This window comes from Pelobates fuscus, chromosome 1, assembly GCF_036172605.1.
Source record: "Pelobates fuscus isolate aPelFus1 chromosome 1, aPelFus1.pri, whole genome shotgun sequence".
Classification (NCBI taxonomy): domain Eukaryota; kingdom Metazoa; phylum Chordata; class Amphibia; order Anura; family Pelobatidae; genus Pelobates; species Pelobates fuscus.
Genome location: NC_086317.1, coordinates 159,118,999 through 159,135,154, shown reverse-complemented (window position 1 = coordinate 159,135,154; position 16,156 = coordinate 159,118,999). Strand labels below are relative to the sequence as shown.

Here is a 16,156-nt window from a genome sequence, read left to right as displayed (position 1 = left end):
GACCTCCCCATGGTAAAGCATTATGGGGGGACATAGTGTGAGGATGGCCAGCGTCATTTTAAATTACTTTTCGTGTTCTATGAACACAGAAGACTCTTCTAGTGGTTGTCTAGTAGACAGCCACTAGAGGAGGGCTTAACCCTGCAATGTAAATATTGCAGTTTATGAAAACTGCAATAAATTACACTTGCAGGGTTAATGGTAGTGGGAGTTGGCACCCAGATCACTCCAACGGGCAGAAGTGGTCTGGGTACCTGGAGTGTCCCTTTAATTGAAAGGAGAGGCGGTGTCCTTTATTTCTCATTACTTTAGGTCATGGAGATCCGTAACTATAGTCTAAAAAGTGTGGTCAGTGCAGTATAGAAAGCTGCACTTTATATATATATATATAGAAGGCGTATGCCTGAAGTTGTGGGAGGGATTTATGGCCTATATAAACCTAGCAAACCCCCTGCTTACCTGTCTTCGTCGATTCCGGAAATTCCCCTCCCACCACACCCTCTTTTCATATCATTATATCCAGGTGGGCCCTCTTTTTGCAGGCCTAACCTCTCGTCGGTTTCGGCACACCTCAACCGACTATTATTTATCAAAATTACACTCACTTTAAATGTGCGCCCCCTTTCATAATCCCGTACACAAATATATATATATATATATATATATATATATATATATATACACACATAGTGTATAATTTAAATATGTGTGGTTCCCTAAGAATGTACAGAGGATTGTGAAAACAGGTAAGAAAAGGATAGATAAAACACATTTTGCAAATGCAGCTTCAAGACAGAAGACTATATTTTACTTTAAAAAAATACATTTAAAAAGCGACAAACAGACATTAACGGGACAAAAACAGTATTGATTGGTTTGGAAGCCTCCATGCATTACACTAGTAAGCATAATTATTCTTCTGTCAGACAAGACAATATGATGCATATGACGGCAAAAATACAGAAAGAAGGCCTAGCATTTTAGAGATCGATAAATATCTGTTACTGATTAGGGTTAGTTTAATAGGTATTAGGATATTAAAAATAAACGTACAAACACACAGTGTTATCACAGCAAGGTGGTTATTGTATGCGTCAGTTTAGCTTTTTTTTTTTTTAGTACTCACACAGTTCAAAAGCAGCAGGACTGTTTAATTATTTTAGAGTAAATAAAAAGAATCTATTAAAATAACAGTGATTAGGTTTATGCTCACATTACCCATATGGAATGGATTCCAGTTTATTCTTTTTTTTTTTTTTCTTAAACTCTCAAAACGCATGCCCATGTTGTGCTACTGTATTACTAACGCTATAGTGTTGTTCTGCCACCCTCCCTTGCGGCAGTTAAAGGGCTAAAAGAAAAACCACAACAACCTTTAAACATTCACCTATTTCCAGCAGCAAAGTCCCTTGACGCTGTTTCCATCTCTTCCGAAGTCAGTGCCGAAAAGGGTACTGCATGCGCGCCACCCTTGTATTACGCCTTCCCCACAAGAAAGCATTGTATCAATGCTTTCCTATAGGGGATTTGAAGTTGCTGGATATCCGCATATAACAGTGTGAGGATGTCCTGTGTCGTTTCACGGAGTTAAACAGCAGTAAGTGCCTTTAGTGGCGGTCTTGTTTTTGCTAAAACTGCAATGTATTATTTGCATTTTTAAGGGGACAGGGATAGTCCAACCAGACCATTTCAATGAGATGAAGTGGTCTGGGCGTCTATAGTGTCCCTTTAAGCCACATGAATCAACTGGAAATAAAGATATCTGCATCCATAAAGAAAAATCTATGTGAAAATGGCCATTCTGTGAACATGCCAATCTTCTACTAAAGTAAAGTAACCATCGTTCACAGGATAAAACCAAAAAGAGAACAAGAACAAAAAAAAATAAAAAGTGTTATTGGCTGTTGTAGAGGCTTCACTTTATTTACACCTCTTAAAACCTACCAAGACTCTTTTCATGCACTGTAATAATTGGAAAGCATCAATATAAGCAGCTAGCACACATGTATGTTAGTATACAAAAACCATTAAAGCAAACAAGGCTACAAAATGCCAGCAGAAATCCGGGAGTGGTGGAAAGCAAAGCTCCGGAAGATGTTGGTGTGCTGGATACGAAAACAAGTGTACCTGAGTTTGATTTTTATAACGAATTGAACTCTTAGAAGCTTGATCCACATGTGTCTGATTATTCGATGACGTATCATTATATTTACTGTTTGAGGGAGAAACCAAACTAGCACAGCAAGGAAAGACACCAAATTGTAAAAACCCACATTTGTCACATGCCCATTATTATACATTACATACACACATATAGTGGAGATGCCATAAAGGTGCATTTCAGACCTTCATACTTATGTAGCTATGCATGTGCTTCCTATTCGTATTTATTCTAAAAATCTGAAATTTCTTGCAAGGAGCCCTTAAGGAGTATTCATGCATTCTACCTTTCAGCAGGGCCTTCATTGAAAAAATCTCAATTGTGGTTAGAGAAATAACCCTAGCAAAGAGCTATGTTGGCACCACCTATAACCTTTGTGTGTTATAATGGTTCATATATATGGAAGCATATGAGCTCCAGCTATATACTCCATAGACCCAGCCTGTACAAGAACAGCGAAAGCATTAAACGTGATTGGGGTGGAGGGGGTGGGAATTACCATTCAGCTGATTAAACAATTCTCAATGTAGACATGAAGAATAAAATTGAAATAAAGCAATCTCCTATATATGTGTGTGTATGAGAATACATATAACTATTGAACCACAATTATGAGCCAGAGAGAGGACAGCTGGAAGCAGATTAGGAGAGCAGATTGTATTTATCAGTGTACTCTTGCAAGTTACTATAAACTAGATGCATTGCCAGATTCACAGCGATATGGAAATCAAATTCTGCACCAGCTGGCCACCCCTTCTTCTAAATATCAGGGAGTATCCACGGTATTTGTTCACAAATTTCTAAAGATTAAAAATTGCTAGAATTGGTTCTGGAAATAACCAATACCCAATTGGTTTTGGAAATAAATATGTAAGCTAAACCAATCATATAGGCAGAAAGGCTTAAAATGCTGAAGCTTCCGCTCAGATTCAAAACTGTTTCAACAGGTTATCATTTCTGTATCATTATGCCAAGTCAGAGATTCATAGATATGGGCTTCTTGCACATGTCATAGACTGAATAGCACATCTGTGACCAGAATGTAAAACTTTTTTTTTTCTTTTTTTAAATAATTATATATTGAATTACAAAAATGGCAAGAGTATACTGAACAGTGAGCATAAATACAATACACACAATACATGCCACTGGACTCTAACTAAAGGGAGTGTCTTCCACATTAGAATGGTAAAACTATTGGCCATTATTTTATTTTTTGGCCATTTAAAAAAAATAACATGCTACATTTATCTTTGGAGTTTTTAACATATTTCTACTTTTTGTTAGTCGCACATTTATGGGAGACTTGAAATCTGTTTTAAGAGTTGGTTTCAGAACAGAAGAATAAGTAATCTGCATCTTTAAGCTGTATGGAAGAGGGTGGCAGTGAATGATTACAATTTTGCTAATCATTGTTTCATGTTTCTTTTTATTTTAGCCCTAAAGTATTTGTGTTTCCCCACAAAAGACAGCAACATATTTGCACCAGTTATGTGCACATTATGTGGAGTCCAGTTTTAAACACAGATTAGACCTCTACATTTTACAGAGTTCCACGGTAGAAAATACAACACACTCTCCTAAGAGAAAGGGATCCGAAAATAGATGCAGAGCTAAAAAAATATTGAAAAGGAAAAAGTCTACAGTGCAATAAAATTCCATAATGTAACTCAATATTCCACACAATACATTACAGGACTGCTCCAAGCATAATAAGTATGTGCTGTTGTGCGTATGGTGCTAGGAGTAAACTGGCACCCCAACGCTATCCAATTAAATAGTCAAACCGTTTTTTTCCATTTGACTTCTTACCTGGGGTCCACAAGGTGCGGTTTCCCAGCCTCTCAAAAAGCTGGAAGCTCTCCACACGAGGTAAGATCGGTGGTGCCAGATAGCAATCATCTGATTCTGCCAATTAGCTGGCCCTCCACTGCTGGGCTTAGCACAGAAGAATTAACTGAATACTGTGCAGCAGCATTTGGCTCTAAGGATAGAAGGGAAGAGGTAGGAAGCTGCACCCGATGATACCCAGGTAAGAAGTCAAAACAGTGATTACATACATGGGAGGGGTGCCAGGCCAGTCCTGGCACCATAACCACACCAGTGTGCAGTAACTGCTTGGAATAATCCTTTCTTTCCTCGTAACACAAACCAAGCAAACTACTATGATTTGTCCAGCTTGAATTCAATGAAACTGAATTGTAATCCTCAATTGCAAAAAAATATACTAATTGCATACAATAAATGAAAAGTAGAACCGAGGGAGAAACTGGTGTTATCTACTCATCTTTGAGTTATGAGATAGAAGAACAGAGTTAAAACTAAAAATAGAAAGACAAAAACCCATGATCTCACTGCTACAAATATCATATAGTCTAGTCATAAAAGCAGCCATTCAGAAAAAGTTTGAGCTTCAGGTTTTTTTTTCTAAAATGTAAAAACTTTTTTTGCGGTTCTTACCTGTTAAGTGATGGTACACAGTGGAAAATTGGCCAGCCATAATTCATAAGCTGTGCTCAACACAGCACTACAGCAGAGTTGGGTCTAGGCCACTTTTCTACAGGGTATGGGTTGCTATTCCTTGCAAATATTTGTATTTTATGTCTTTGCATACACCTTCTAACTGCTCTACCAAAATATGCATTTGTACGCAAAACATGCTGCTCATCTGAAACCCCACAACACAATGAGGCAGTCCCAATTTCCCTTAACTCACTCTAATTCAATTCAAAGTTTAATAAAACATTTTTTTGCTATGCCCTCCCTTTGTTTTATTGTATTCCTCCTCATCTAAACCAATTCCACTAGCATGCTCTTTCACCAAACATATGGTAGGGGCCATATATTTGCTACAAAAGGACTACAGGCAACACTTTCTTCATCTTAAGTCTCACATTATACAATTAAGCTCTTTCTTCAAATCATTTCCACTTTTCTCCTCAATAGCAATTATTGCCCTTCACTGAACATCCCAGAGTACATTCATTATATGTCCTCTGTCTCACTTACAACTCAATTTACTAATGTTAAAGGGTTACTGCAGGCAACATGACCACTTCAGTGATTTTATGTATTTGTGGTGGCTGGATGCTGTATGTGCAGTGTTTCACTTTGAAACGCAGCACCTACCGAATGAAATTACCGAATGAAATTCCTTTGTTATTGTTGGGTCAAGGCTAAGTAATGTCAATTCTATGCAAATGTGGTTGTGGACAGCCAACAAATGAGTAGAAGGATCAGCATCTGACTTCAGAAGTCTGCAGAAGTCAGGTGGAGTGAACCCTGCCTCAGAGAACCCTCAGCACCCAGCAGAACCAAGATGTTTGCTCCCAGCCAACATTAATTTGCCATATCTACATAAAATAAAGAAGAAGAGTAGAAAAGCAGTAATGCAGCATCAAGAAGACAGAGCAACAACAACAACATGTTTCTATTATGGCTTTACGTTTGAACAAACCAAAAGCTTTTAGAATAAAAAGGGATCTCAAAAAAGAAAAAGAAAAAAAGGTTGGGAATACACACACACGTAAAATAAGCTCACCCTTTTTTTCTACAATAAAAGTATATTCCAGCGCCCAATATTCCAATAATACCTAGTGCTCCGACAATTCCTCCTTAAGAGAAACCAAGAAACAATGCAAACATTAAATATACTATCCCCCTTCTAATGGCTCAATTGTATCAGCGTTTTTTTTGTAAAAAAAACAAAAAAAAAAGAACGCAAAAAAAAAAAAAAAAAACACACAACAACCTAGTTTACAATAGTTTACCCCATCTTTAAAAATTGCTAAGCAGACCATAGATGACAGGCTAGAGTTGCCCCCACATTAATATATATCTTGAAACGTGATGACTAGTGTCAGAGCACATTGCATTTGGTTGAAGCAAAATCAGACAAAAATGGCTCTGGATAAACATCACAGATATCAGTCTTGGATGAACTCTCCCCACACATGTATCAAGGGTACTTTGCACAGATTACCGATAATAAATTGTTCAGCAAACAGGACAAAGGCGTAATTGCATTTATTTCACATCTTCCAGCATGTTCAACGTGGATCACTATAATGTGGAGTCAATCCCATATTTCCATTGTTTGCAATGTATAATCTTTTCTAGCCCAATGTGGGATGAAAAGAAGTCATTGTGACAATGCACTTGCCTCAAGAAAGAGTTATACTAATACAATATGAAGCAGAGCCTGCACAGAGTCTGTGCTGTTAGATGGTCTTGTTGAAAGACATAACTGCAAACATGTAGTAATAACAGTACTGTGGGGGATGTACCAAGAAAAATGTTTTCTCCAAAGTTTAAATGGCATCATAGCATAAAGGAACACTATAGCATTAGGAATACACATTTCTACTTTTACTTACCTTTTCTCCATCGCAGTGGCGCTTACCACAGCTGGTCCCACCTCCTTGGTAAGATCGTAGGAAAGCATTGAAGACTAGTGTGCATGTGTGGCAAAATGCAGCATTGCACCAATCATAGGTTTTACTCTAAAGCAGAGGTTGTCTGAGTGACAACAACTAGAGGCACTTTAATCCTCCAATTAAGCGGTTTGCTCTTACCGTGCCATCAAGGCGGCTAGGAATGGTCATCCCACAAGTGCCAGACAGTGCCACAGCAGATCCTGTATTTTTGAGTAGTTCTAGTCCTGTTATACCTGGCTATGTCTGCAGCACTAGGGGGCTGGACATCTTCTGTGGCTATTGCCTGTGCTTCACCTGAGACAGATCGCTCATCAGCTGGGTATAAAACATTTCCTCTCCCTGAGAACATTGTCAGTTATTTGAATCTGGTTAACGTGTGTAGTTCTTCCTTTTTAATCTCCTGAGCTTGTTATCCAGATTGACCCCGGCTTCTGACCTTGGCTCCACTCATTGTTTATCCTGACCTCTGGCATCCTCTGACTTTGGCTACTCCTCGTTTATCCTGACCTTTGCAAACCTTTCCTGCACAACCCCCATGCACAGGTTAACAGTCCAGGTGGCTTCTTACCTGGTCACCTTGAACTGTGTTTATCTGCAAGGGTAAGCGAACATCTCTGTGCTTCATACTCCCACCTCAGGTAAGACCCCTGACAGTGGGGGAAACATGGCCTATTGACAGGCTGAGATGCTCTCAGCCCCTCAGCGGCATGAGCCCAAATATGTGGGGAAACGGTTTCCAAAATGCTTTACACCTGAAAGTAGGAAGGTTCTGTTTCAGAACTTTGACAAGTGCCTGTGTCATTAAGAAACAAGTCGATGGTAGGTAGAATTAAAAAAATAAAAATAAATAATTTGCAAAACTCCACCCTCATTTGTGGGCTGGATAGAGACATATTTTATTTTACAAAGGAGAGAGTTAGGTAGGGGTTAATGGCAACCTCATCTCCAGGGCTGGAAGGATTCTCTAACTATCTATACCAGGCATAGGCAACCTTTGGCACGCTAGATGTTTTGGACTACACCTCCCATGATGCTTTGACAGCATTATGGGTGTAAGAGCATTATGGGTGATGTAGTCCACAATATCTGGAGTGCCAAAGATTGCCTGAGCCTGAATTCTATACCAAATATTACAACAATCCTGCTCCTTGTATGGCAAAAACACACTCCCTCAGACTCATAGGTCAGTTGAAAGTGAAAGGAGGGGTCGTTGTCAATCGTCAGGCTCTTATCTGTTATACATAACCACAACTCTCCTCTTACGCATTTCAAAGAAAGGGAAAGACAGATATTTAGAGAGCGTTGGTTAATGTGGGTTGATGAGAATCATTTCTTCACCTGTTTTGGGGCAGGTCATTTTACCATGCCCTTCCTGGTTGTAGAGGTCTTTGGTGATATGTTTATTTTTATTTTTTCCATGGGGACCCAAATTCTGTTATTCTTTGGTTGAAAGGAGGTCCTACAGCCTACAGACACCCAAAAATGTATTTATGCATTTATTTTCAGTGCTGCTACAAAACACACAATGGACAAATAACCATAAAGGTGGTTCCCTTGCACCTTTGGAAAAAGTCTTCACTTATGTGTTGACCTGAGTCAAGCTCCAACCTTGCACAATTCGTCTGGTTTGCACTGGTTGCTCCTCACTTTGACATGAGGCATCATGTTTCTGATAATTTTCGGTCACTTCCCTTACACAGTTAAAGGTTTTGACATCAGACGCTGTATGGCTGCATGATTTTAGATGCTACTGTTATGAATATAATGCAAAGCCACAGCTTTGTAAAAAGTCATTAGCCTAGACTTATTAGGACAGACTCTCCTTAGGCTCATTGTCAGCTTCTGGTTTTTACTGTGTTGTACGCTTGGTGCGGAGTTTGAAGTATCCAATGTTCTGGTATTACTGATCTCAATCCTGCTTGCTTGTACCCGGTGTTCTGGTTTTACTGATCTTGACCCGACTTACTTGTATCCAGTGTTTCTGTATTACTGATCTTGATCCAGCTTGCTTGTACCCAGTGTTCCCATATTACTGATCTTGATCCAGCTTGCTTGTATCTAGTGTTCCTGTATTACTGATCTTGACCCAGCTGGCTTGTATCCAGTGTTCCTGTATTACTGATCTTGACCTGGCTTATTTTTGTCCTTAAATGCTTACTGCCTGACTGGACTATGGCTTGTCTGACTACCTGCTTTCTGTAATACTGACCTTCGATCGTTTATTGGTTTGCTTAGTTACTTTAACACCACAATGGTTTCTTTTGTTCAAGTTAAACCCTACTCTAGTTAAACCTCTACTAGTCACTCTAAGATCTGGTAATACTTCTTTCTATCCCTCCCCCAGATCTGCAATTAGGGATTCTATACTTACCTAGTACGTGACTCCCCGTTCCTGACTTATGATAGTAAGAGAGAAATTAATCTCAGTTCATTTTTTGTTATGCTTGCAGATATGGGCATTTAAGATAAAGTAATAAATAAAAAATTGGAAAGTACATTTACAAATCAAGTACAATCTTATGATCTACGTCATACACAATGCTAACAAAAAAAAGACAAAAGACAAAAAACAAAACAAATTAAATGTGACAGTTTTAAACCAATCATTATCATCATACACATTACTTCAAATTTTCAGAAAGGAGAAGTCTTACAGCAACCTCCTTTTCTGTGACAATGTTTCCGCAACTCAGACAGCAGCACATGACAAATATCAAAGGAAAGGCAATGTATGAAGAAAATGAAAGGGCCATCTTGCCAGACAAATGTCCTCTACTTCTTACAGCCCTTGGCTTATGGGTGGAGTTGACATACATACAAACTTTAATATATAAAAAAACGCACACCTCTTTTGACTCGCCACTAGCCACTGGAGAATGAAAATTTAGCTCTGGCGAGTAGACATTCACCCCCTGTGACTGTGCCATGGACCTCTCCGGGCTAGCAGTGGAGAAGAAAGGGCCGAGAGAACACACACGATATATATATATGTGCATTTCATTTCAGGACTGCTGCCAAAAGCTGTGGCTAGGTAGGGATGTTAAACTTGGCAAAATTCCTGAATGGTGGTTTCATTTAAGGAAGCTTAAATGCAAAAGCATTGTTTGGTGTTAAATAGTGCTCTTACTCAACTTCCCCTTTTTCCCCTTTTCTTTTAACTAGGCTGAAGGCTGGCAACAGCTGTTAAATGGCACTTTCATTTTCCTCTGCCATAAGTTCTTAAAGGAGCACTATAGGGTCAGGAACACAAACATGTATTCCTGACCCTGTAGTGTTAACATCGTTATTTATGTGGCTTGCTCCTCCTTAGCTTATTTTATTTATTTCATTTCCACCTCTTGATTCACCTCTTTGGGTGACATTAGCAGAATTGATGATCTCAGCCAATCCAGTGCATTCTTATAGGAAAAGGATTGCATTGGCGGAGATGGTCAATGAGGTGGGTGGGGGCAGGGACAAACACCGGCCTGGCCAATCAGCATCTCCTCATAGAGAGAAAGTTCAGTGTCTCCATGCAGATGGTGAAGATCTTGAAAGTCAGTGCTGCACACTGTACAGCACTGCCCCAGGAAGCATCTCCAATGGTTATCCAAGGAGTGACTTCTGGAAGTGTCCATAGGCTTTAATAAAAGTACTGCCTTTCCTTTGAAAACACAGTATTAACAGTAAAAAGCCTGCAGGGTCTTACTATACTCACTACTAAGCTGCAGTTCTGTTGAATATAGTATCCCTTTAACCCCTTAAGGACACATGACATGTGTGACATGTCATGATTCCCTTTTATTCTAGAAGTTTGGTCCTTAAGGGGTTAAGGAAATCCAAAAAAAACTAATGAAGAAACAAACTTAAAGTAGCATAAAACATCCACTAATTCGGTGTAATATTTTAAAATAGTATAGAAATATAATTTCTCTTTGTAAATTAAACTTTGCTAGTTTTTTTTTTTTTAAACTGGCTCATAACTTTTTTAGCTGGCTCGTAAATTCCAAGCAAATTTGTCAAACCCAGAACTAAACACACACAAAAACTTTGAAATTAATAAATCTATTGGATATACATCTAACACAATTATATTTGTAAAATAAATTCCTAGAGACTATTTACTTACCAACAATTGCACCCACATTGCTTTTCCCTGAAAGACATTAAAATAGCAATACATAAGATTTTGCAAAGTAGTCAGTTGTGCTTAGACAGTAAAGATTGATGCAACTGCAGTAATTCATCTGGGCTTCCATTGTGGCATTACTGCATATTAAAATGTATCTTGCAATGGACATGTTAATCTCTTCAACAAACAATTGCACTAGCTTTGGAAACTCCAGGCATACTTTTTATTAACATGCAAAATTTGCCCAATCTACTGATGTATTCAAATATAACAGTAAAGATTTTTAACCTCCTAAAGAAACACTCCAAGCATCATAATCATTATATCAAGTTGTCATGGTTATCTATGCAAGGAGCATCACCCCCTTTTCAGAAATCGAACTGCTTTAGAACAGTTTGACATCTTACCTGTGGTTTGCTTGGCAACATTCCCCATCTTCACTACTTCAAAGAGCCAGAAACTAGTCCTGCTTCTGAGCTTCTGGCTTTCAGATGTAGTGGAGACAGAGCCATGTAGATACCAAGTAAGAAATCAAACCATTCTAAAACAGTTTGAATCATTACAAAGACAGGGGAGCACCAGGGCACTACTGGAGTGTTCCTTGAAGAGGTGTGAATAAACCCTTCCCCCCCATTAAGAGTTTGTTTGTATTTCTTATCAATTGTACAGTGCTACGGATTATGTTAGCACTATGTAATTTAACTGAGAAACTGCTTCACTGAAGGTAGTTGTCCAAGTGCTGCAGGAGAGATGCATGTTTTTGAGATTGATATAGTATATCAATCAAACTATGGAGCAAATAGTTGAATGTATAAGAAAGGTAATGGTAAATTAAACATGGACTATACCACCATAGTGATTTTTCTCAGCACAACCATACAATCAAAAGAGGTTATAGGGGGAAGGGGGGCACACAAATTAAAAAAAAATACAAATGTAAAGATTCTCTCAGTTCAATTAATTGATTCAGTTTTAAACTCAATGACAATGTCAATAATTAGTAGAGAATACTTACCCTCACATACAGGTAATGCTGGTTGCCACACACCATTTACATCACACTTTACTGTGGCAGAACCACTCATTGTGAAATCGCCAGTACATTGAAATGTCACAGATGAATTCCATATATGTGGGCCCGAGACAATAGATCCTGGTACTATGTTAGCGTTCTCGACAACAGGGGGTGAACATTTACCTGAAAAATACATTAAAGACACAAATCTCAATAAATAAATGTATTTTCAAGAATTTGGAACAGTTTACCAGGAGTAGCAGATGGCTACCAACACTAATTTGAAGCAAAGGATCAAGTTGTGACGAAGAACAGATGGAAAAAGGTTTTTGATCTTTCTCCCAAAATAAAAAAAAATTATGACCCCAGTGTAAACTACTAAGCCAAGAAAAGTGAAGAGTCCAAAGGATTTCCTTTGAAGACCACCAAACCACTCTCCCCCCCCCCCCCCCCCCCCACAAAAAAACAAGCACACACACCAATGGAATAAAAAAAAAAAAAAAAAAATTATAGAATTTATTAAGGAATATTAAGTAATCGACTTTGGGCATACAAGATCAGATAAATAAAAACATAAAAATATATATATAAAAAAAAAATCATAATTCAGTGACTTAATACTTACTTTTCTGACATGTGGGCAATTGAGGTTCTGATTGACCATAATTAATGCATGTTACAGAAGATAATCCACTCACAAGGAAATCTTTATTACATGCAAATGTCATAGTAGACTTTAATATGCCAGTATATATGACGTTTTCTTTATAAGAGAGGCATCAGTAGTGAAGACAAATGTAGCATGGTTGATTTCATAGACACAGACTACAACAGTCATGACCCATCACGGCATATAAGAATTTGGAACAGTTTACCATGAGTAGCAGGTGGCTACCAACACTAATTTGAAGCAATGGATTAAGTAGTGATGAACAGATGGAAAACATTTTTAGATCTTTTTCCACAATGTGCCAAAATAAAAAAATAAAATATGACCCCAGTGTAAACTACTGAGCCAAGAAAAATAAAGAGTTACTTTGAGGAGCATACACTATGACACAATATGAAGGGAATATTGATGAGGGGGGAGGCGGGGGAAGCTATTTCTATAAATAATTAAGGAATAATTAAGTAATCCCATTTGGGCATGCAAGATCAGATAGTTAAAATACATTTTAAAAAATTGAGTGACCTAATACTCACTGTGACATATGGGCAACTGAGGATCCCACTGCCCCTTATCATTGCATGTTACAGAAGATGATCCAGTCATGATGAAATCTTTATTACACCCAAATGTCACAGAGGAATTTAATGTGTAAGGACCAGTTAATCCTGTTAGTTTCTCAGCATTCTGAACATTAGGGGTAGGGCATTCAACTAAGGAAAACACACAGGATGGTAAGTAAGCAGATTACAATGCTAGAAAAGTAGAAGTTGTTGACTGAAAGAGTCTTTGGCATTACATTTGTTAAGAATGAGCTATGAAGATAACAGGAAATAAACATACTATTTGAGTAGAGGTGGAGAAGCATTCTTAACAAAAACAAGTGTAGTATAGTTGGTTAGAAATGGAAAAGACTAACAGGGATGCCCCATCATGGTAGATATGACTATGGAACAGTTTGGGCAATGGTGCATACTCTGCATTCTGAATGGGGAAAGAGGGGGTGGATATTAATGGCAGTTCACAGTAGTTCAGAATCACACGCATGCAGAAAGTGAACAATAGATCTATTGTGAGGGTGCATCCCCTAACCTTGTATGTAGGGATACACGTGCAACTGTGATATAACAATGTCATAATTTGATTACATTAGCTGGGGTGAGCATGTGTCACATCAGTTTCACATTAAGTTTGCCCTTCATAGAAGAGGAGAGACACACGCCTTCTCTTATGCTGGATAGTCAGGCAGGTAGCTAGCCTTTGATATCACTCCTATATGTTTATGTAGACGGTTGTTTGGCCTTTTTAGCCTGATCTGCACACAAGATGACACACTTGAAAAATCTGCAAGGTTTTCAGCTTTGATCAAGAGTAGAGATGACATCACATTATTAATGAAGCTCCAAAATAAAGTACAAACAAAAAAATGTTGTATAGTGAAATTAACACTGTCTGGCTGATAATAGAGCCAATGTTCTGAAGAAAAATAGAACATTAGAAGGTAAGGGAAGGAGGGTAATCTGTTAAAGGGAATGTAACTTTTACAGTTGCTAACAAGATAAAAATTTGACTTGAACATCGATTAACATAACTCCCACAATTAAAGTGACCTGTGGAGAAAAGGTGCATGCTCTAGTAAAAGAAGCAGTATCTGCCATCTGACGGACAAAACGTTGCAGGTTAATTAGGGCTAGATGCTGATCACCCATACCACATGCACAGTAAGAATTATGTATGTGTGCAGTGATCTTGGTGAGACCAATTCTGTTCTTTTCCAAACATTTTTTCCTCCTTTCAAACATTTTGGTATGTCAAGGATAAAGACTGCTGGCACATTCCAGTATACTCACTGTGGCATTTTAACAGAGAATACTACAAAAAGAAATGGAAGATTGCAAAACGGTTAACTATATACACTACAAGAACTGGCCAAAAGTGGAATTTTGGCCCAAAGCAAAATGTAAAGACCGAAGACTGAAAAGCGGTCTCTTATATTTAAAGAAGAAAAACCGTACAAAAACACAAACACACACACATTTATTTGTAAAGTGCCAAAAAAATCCACAGCTCTGAACAATAAGTGGAATAACAAACAAGTATTTGCAAAAAGACGAGTTGGACACGCAGGAACAGAGGGCCCTGTTCAAACAAGCTTAAATTCTAGAGGGAGTCTCATACATACACACATATACAATTTATGGACTAAAGAATTGAGACACACCTCTTCATTATTGAATTCGGGTATTTCAATCAGACCCATTGCCACAGGTGTATGAAATCAAGCACCTAGCCATGCGGTCTGCATTAACAAACATTAGTGAAATAAATGGGTTGTTCTTAAGAGCTCAGTGCATTCAAGTGTGATACTATGATAGGATGCCACTTTTGCAATAAGTAAGTTTGTGGAATTTATAGCAGGAATGAAATATCACAGTCAACTGTAAGAAGTATTATTGGAAAGTGGAGGCGTCTAGGAACAGCAGGAACACAGCCACGAAGAGGAAAATCACGTAAAGTCACAGAGTGCTGAGGCGCAGGGTGTGTAAAAGTCGCTAATGCTCTGATGATTCCATAGCTGAAGAATTCCAAAATTAATCTGGTGTTAATATCCGCACAAAAACTGTACTGTGGGAGCTTCATGGAATGGGTTTACCATGATTAGCGGGTAGATACAAAAAACTAATTTGAAGCAATGGATCGAGAAGCGATGAACAGATGGAAAACTTTTTTGATCTTTCTCCAAAGTAGGTAAAAATATTTTTTTTTTTATATATAAATAAAAAGACATGACCCCAGTGTAAACTACTAAGCTAAGAAAAGCAGAGTCACTTTGAAGAACATATATTATGACAAAATAGCAATAAGAAATGTCAAAAAAAAAAAAAAAAAACAATTTATATAAATAATTAGGTAACCCACTCTGGGAATGCAAGATCAGATAATTAAAAATGTATTTAAAAAAAACTAAACAAAACATTGCCTTAATACTCACTTTTTTGACATGTGGGCAATTGAGGTTCCCACTGACCCTTCTCACTGCATGTTACAGAAGATGATCCAGTCATGATGAAAGCTTTATTACATTCAAATGTCACAGTAGACTTAAATATGTAAGGACCGGTTAATCCTGTTAATTTCTTAGCATGCTCAACATTAGGGGTAGGGCATTCAACTAAGAAAAAACACACAGAATGGTAAATAAGCAGATTACCCATATTATATAGATGTTGACTTTAGGAGTCTGTAGCATTCATAAATTAGTTATGAATGAGCTTAAAAGAAAATATATAAATATTTTTATTTTAGGAGCGGATATTTTCTTTAGAAGAGTGCAATCAGTAATGAAAACAAACGTAGCATGGTTGATTTGATAGACCCAAGGTAGACCATGGTATGTTCCATAGGCACAGAGCATGACAGTCATGACCCATCACGGCAGATAAGAATTTGGAACAGTTTACCAAGAATAGAAGGTGGCTACCAAAAGTAATTTCAAGAAATGGTTTAAAAAGTGATGAACAAGTGGAAAACATGGTTTGATCTTTTTCCACAATGTGCCAAAAAATAAATTAAAAACAATATGACCCCAGAAGAAGAAAGTCAAAGAGTTACTTTGAAGAACATACACTATGACACCATTTTAAAAGAATATCGGGGGAGGGGGGTAAACAATTCCTATAAATAATTAAGGAATAATTAAGTAATCCACTTTGGGCATGCAAGATCAGATAGTTAAAATAAATAAAAGAGGAGTGACTTAATACTC

General features: G+C 37.8%; 1 protein-coding gene across 1 annotated transcript in view; it reads right to left on the bottom strand.

Annotated features, from left to right (window-relative positions):
* Positions 1-16,156, bottom strand: part of LOC134602754 (complement receptor type 2-like) — a 51,404-nt gene that overhangs the window by 792 nt on the left and 34,456 nt on the right. Inside the window, exons 8-13 of the mRNA XM_063448094.1 lie at positions 15,383-15,562; positions 12,927-13,103; positions 11,724-11,906; positions 10,706-10,732; positions 5,703-5,775; positions 2,128-2,233 (exon numbers count right to left, since the gene is read on the bottom strand). Coding sequence (XP_063304164.1) covers positions 2,128-2,233; positions 5,703-5,775; positions 10,706-10,732; positions 11,724-11,906; positions 12,927-13,103; positions 15,383-15,562 — 746 coding nt within the window. The remainder of the gene's footprint in view (positions 1-2,127; positions 2,234-5,702; positions 5,776-10,705; positions 10,733-11,723; positions 11,907-12,926; positions 13,104-15,382; positions 15,563-16,156) is intronic.